A 5,000-nucleotide genomic window follows, 5' to 3' on the forward strand; every position below is an offset into this window, starting at 1 on the left:
GCACGTGCGACTCGTCGTAGCACGGACACGTCTCCTCCTGGCAGTTGCACTTGGAGTCGGCGCCGGCGAAGTCGTGGATGCGCTCGTCCGTCTCGATCACGCGCACGCGGTTGATGCGCTCGTTGTCGCTCTCGGCGATGTACAGGTCGCCGTTGGGCGCGAAGGCGAGGCTCTGCGGCGAGCGCAGCGTGGTGTGCGCCGCCAGGTCGGACGGCGCGTCGTGGCCGAGCGGGGGGCAGTGCAGCGGCCGCCCCGCCACCACCTTGATCTGGCCGTCGCGCGTGAGGCGCAGCACGTGGTGGTCGTCCAGCACGTAGAGCGAGTCGTCGAGCGGACTGACGGCCAGCGCGGTGGGCCAGCGCAGGCTCACCTCCGACACGGGCACGGTGCCCTCGCACGGCAGCGGCCGCCAGTGCGCGCGGTGGCGGTGCGTGCCGATCACGGTGTTGATGATGCCGTCGGCGTCGACCGCCCGCACGTTGGTGCCGTCGGCGAAGTAGAGCACGTCGTCCAGGGACACCGCCATGCCCTTCGGGTACTGCAGCTTGGCGTCGCGCGCCAGGGAGCCGTCGCCGCAGCCCACCTCGTCGCCCGGGAAGCAGCGCTCGCCCGACCCCACGTACGGCATGTAGTTGTCCTCGGGGCGCGAGAAGTCGTCGGGGTCGCGCACCTTCAGGATGAGGTGCGCCTCGTGGTCGCTGATGTAGACCTCGCCCGTCACGGGACTCACCGCCATGTGGTAGCGGTACGACACGCGCGTCTCGCTGCGGGGGGAGGGCACGTTAGAATGGGCGGGGGGGGGGGGGGGGCTGTCGGAAATGACCGGCTGGTGGGACTGAGGGAAATCTACGAGGAATTTTATAGAATGGACAATGAATAACGATAATGATGATGATATAACAAGTGTTTCTAATGCTATTTATCGTTGCTATCTTCTTTTCTTTTCTTAATTGTAATGTTACGAACAGTAATCTGTATATCTCTCATAAGAGCGAAATAAAGTGAGAGAGAGTGAGTGAGTGAGTGAGAGAGAGAGAGAGAGAGAGAGAGAGAGAGAGAGAGAGAGAGAGAGAGAGAGAGAGAGAGAGAGAGAGAGAGAGAGAGAGAGAGAGAGAGAGAGAGAGAGAAAGAGAAAGAGAAAGAGAAAGAGAGAGAGACAGAGACAGAGAGAAAGAGACAGAGAGAGACAGAGAGAGAGAGAGACAGAGACAGAGAGAAAAAAAGAGAAAGAGAATGAAATAGAGAGAAAGGAACAGAAAGAAAAAAAAGAGAAAGAGAAAGAGAGAAAATAAGAACCAAACACCCAACAACTCACTTCAACCTAACAACAGTCCTGACGGTGTTGTCGGGCATCACTCGGCGAATGAGGTTGAAGTCGGCGATGTACAGCGAGCCGTCGGGTCCTGGAGCGAGGGCAGCCGAGGTCAGGAGCCTCTGCTTGTCCGCCGGGCCGTCGCAGGATCGACAGGACACCTCCCTCTGGTGTCCATCGCCCATCAGGGTCATCAGGACTCGAGGCTTCTGCTTCAGGTGGATGTTGCGTCCGTCGCCCTTCTGCAGGATGCCTGGGGGAGGGAGGGGGACGTGGGGGGTGTTAAGGGCTGGCTGGGATGCTTGGGGTTCGGGTGACTAAAGGGACGAGGTCTTTGTGCATTGGTGATCATGATGGTCATTATTGAAAAAAATAATAAGAATAATGATAATGCTGATAATGATAATTATAACAGTAATAATAATAATAATAATAATGATAATAATAATAATAATAATAATAATCATTATTTTAATAATAATAATGATAATAATAATAATAATAATAAAAATAATAATAATCATCATCATGATAATAATAATAATAATAATAAAAATAATAATAATCATCATCATGATAATAATAATAACAACAATAATATCAATAACAATAATAACAGCAATCATGATAATAATCATAACAATAATAACGATAACAATGATGATCATTATCTTTAATAATAGAACTACTTTCATTGTCCACCACCACCTCCTCCTCCTCCTTCTTCTCTTACACGTCCTCCTCCTCCTCCTCCTCCTCCTCCTTATCCATTTACCTTCATGGAAGTTGTATCTGTGATGGATAGACAGGTCCCATCCTCCGATGTCCGAGATACTCATGTCGTGACCTGAAACCTGGGTCGTCTGCGCGTCCCAGATGACCTGGTCGCAGTTGCTATAGGCGAAGCCGACTTTGACCACCGCCCAGGTCACGCCGTAGACACGTTGCCTGGAGGTCATTGAAAGGTTAGGTCAGGTTAGATGGTTGGGGAAAACCTCTCACTCTCTCTCTCTCTCTCTCTCTCTCTCTCTCTCTCTCTCTCTCTCTCTCTCTCTCTCTCTCTCTCTCTCTCTCTCTCTCTCTCTCTCTCTCTCTCTCTCTCTCTCTCTCTCTCTCTCTCTCTCTCTGTCCCTCTTTCCCTCTCTCATACACGCATTCTGTCTCTTTACTTCTCTCTCCCACGTCATTGAATATATAGTTGTAAAATCGCAAAGACAGGCAACACACTCAATCACACAACCATAAAACCACACACACACACACACACACACACACACACACACAAACACTCCCCCCCATACACATAAACACAAACACACACAAAGACAACCCCCCTCCCCCAACACACACACACAACCACGCAATCTTCCCCTCCCACCTCTCCTTCTCTCTCTCTCTCTCTCTCTCTCTCTCTCTCTCTCTCTCTCTCTCTCTCTCTCTCTCTCTCTCTCTCTCTCTCTCTCTCTCTCTCTCTCTCTCTCTCTCTCTCTCTCACACACACACACACACACACTCCCCCCCCCACCCCCCACACACACGCAATATCACTGTCCCCTGACGGTCCTAAATGCCAACTCACCTGTATACATTAAGTCTATTCCACGCGTAGGTAAACTTAATATCAGGATCTGCCTCAAAGGTCTTTTCGAACAGGATGCCCTCAATGGTGATCCTGAGATATATCCTGCGCAGGGTTTCAGGGATCACAGAAGGCGTCAACTGCAGTTGGATGGTTGATTCGTAGCCTAGGGCTCTGTGGTCGGGAAGGGGGAGGGGGTAGGGGGTAGGGTGGGTCGGCGGATGGATGGATGGGAGGGGGGTAAAGGAGGGAGGGTAGGGGGTAGGGTGGGTCGGCGGATGGATGGGAGGAGGGTAGGGGGTAGGGTGGGTCATCGGATGGGAGGGGGGAGGGTAAAGGAGGGAGAGTAGGGTGTAGGGGGAGATGGGGTAAAGGAGGGTAGGGTGTAGGGTGTAGGGGAAGGGGGTAGAAGATGAGGAATAAAGGTTAAAGTTCACGTTGCATTTCTTTTATTTCATTGTTGCTATGACTGCACATTGCAAAGTCATGCATAAAAGGATGTATAAAACAATATCGTAATATGGGACGTATAACATGTACACATTTATATATATTTTGCCATCATTTATTGGAAAGCACCATTTTTAAACCAATGTCGGCGTCAGCGATTTCAAATGGCAAATATACAAACTAGAATTTACGTTTTCTAAAATCTATTCATTCTGTTCTCGCGTGTAATTCCCCTTTTTCCTATTTAACATTGGATGGTTTTCAAAATAATTTTACATGAATTCTCTTCCCTTATGACAAAAAAAAAAAAAAAAAAAAATCTTTATCTATCCCCTCTTTTCTTTGTACATATTCATTTCCTTTCTCCTCATCCCCCTCTTCGTTGTGCAAAACCTATATATTTTTTTTTCAGTCTCCTTCTCTTTCCTCTATGATATACCCTTCCTTTTATCTTTTCTCATTCCTTCCATAACACCAACTATTTTATATACATATCAGGCTCTTCATCTTCTCTTTCCCCCCTTCTTTCCTTTTTTTTCTTCGTCTTCTTCTTTTCTATATTCCAATTTCCCTTTGTGAAACCTTACATTTTGATCTTATCTCACGTCCCCCCTTCTCATTCCTCTTCTGAATCCTAACGGCATATTTTCTTCCAATATATAAATTCCTTTCCTTTTCTCCCTTTTTCTTCCCCTCTCTCCCTTTCTTTCTCCCTGTATGTCTTTGTTTCTCTTTTCCTTCCCTTTATCTTTCTTTTTGCGTTTATTCTTCCCCCCCCCTCTCTCTCTCTCTCCATTTCTCTCTTTCTCTCTATATATATTTCCCTCCCTTTACATTGATTTTTTCACCATTTTTACATCTCTCTCCTTCCCTTTTCTCTCTCTTTCCCTCCCTTTACCTCTGTTTCTCTCCGTTTTCTCCATCTCTCCCTTTCTCTCGCTATTTCCCTCCCTTTACTCTCTCTATCCCCTCTCTTCCTCCGTCTATTCCTCTCTGTATCCCTCCTTCCTCTTTAGAAATCAACCTCCCTTTCTCTTTCTCCCTCCCTCCCTCCCATTCCTTTCTCTTTCTCCCTCCCTCCCTCCCTCGCTTTCCCCCTCATTCCCCTCACCCCCTCCCTCCCTCCCTCCCTCCCTCGCTTTCCCCCTCATCCCCCTCACCACCTCCCTTCTCCCTCCCTCCCTCCCTCACCACCTCCCTTCTCCCTCACCCCCCTTCTCCCCTCTCCCTCCTTACCTGGACGAGTGATAGACCAAGTGAAGTCCTGTGCCAGGGATGCTGAGGCTCTCCTGCACCACCTGCGACTCCGTGAGGATGGCTGAGCGCTCGGGACAGCCTCCCTGGAAGCCGTGTTTCCACGTGGCCAAGACGACGGGCTTCAAGTCGTCGTAGTTGTGGTCGGGGCACGGCGTGGGGAGCGGAGGGGGCACGATGTCAGCCGTTGTCATGACTACCGTGTCGATGACTACGATCTGTGATGGGAGATGCGGTGCAGTTATATATCTATATCTAACTATCTATATCTATCTATCTATCTATCTATCTATCTATCTATCTATATATATATCTATCTATCTATCTATCTATATCTATCTATCTATCTATATATCTATCTATCTATCTATCTATATATATACACACAGTTTATATACATCTCCC

The 5,000-nt window shown here is 48.8% G+C and overlaps 1 protein-coding gene across 4 annotated transcripts in view; it reads right to left on the bottom strand.

The window, feature by feature from the left end:
- LOC122253772 (teneurin-m) overlaps positions 1-5,000 on the bottom strand; it is a gene marked incomplete at its 5' end in the record, with an annotated part of 24,177 nt that overhangs the window by 7,613 nt on the left and 11,564 nt on the right. For all 4 annotated transcript variants that reach the window (XM_086536842.1, XM_086536839.1, XM_086536841.1 and 1 more), the window contains 5 exon segments: positions 1-764; positions 1,316-1,565; positions 2,088-2,260; positions 2,892-3,065; positions 4,578-4,813. The exon segment at positions 1-764 is cut by the window's left edge and continues 672 nt beyond it. In XM_086536842.1, coding sequence (XP_086392968.1) covers positions 1-764; positions 1,316-1,565; positions 2,088-2,260; positions 2,892-3,065; positions 4,578-4,813 — 1,597 coding nt within the window.

The sequence above is a fragment of the Penaeus japonicus genome, unplaced genomic scaffold (genome assembly GCF_977035675.1).
Source record: "Penaeus japonicus unplaced genomic scaffold, GWHDUDI00000001_assembly GWHDUDI00000005, whole genome shotgun sequence".
Taxonomy (NCBI): domain Eukaryota; kingdom Metazoa; phylum Arthropoda; class Malacostraca; order Decapoda; family Penaeidae; genus Penaeus; species Penaeus japonicus.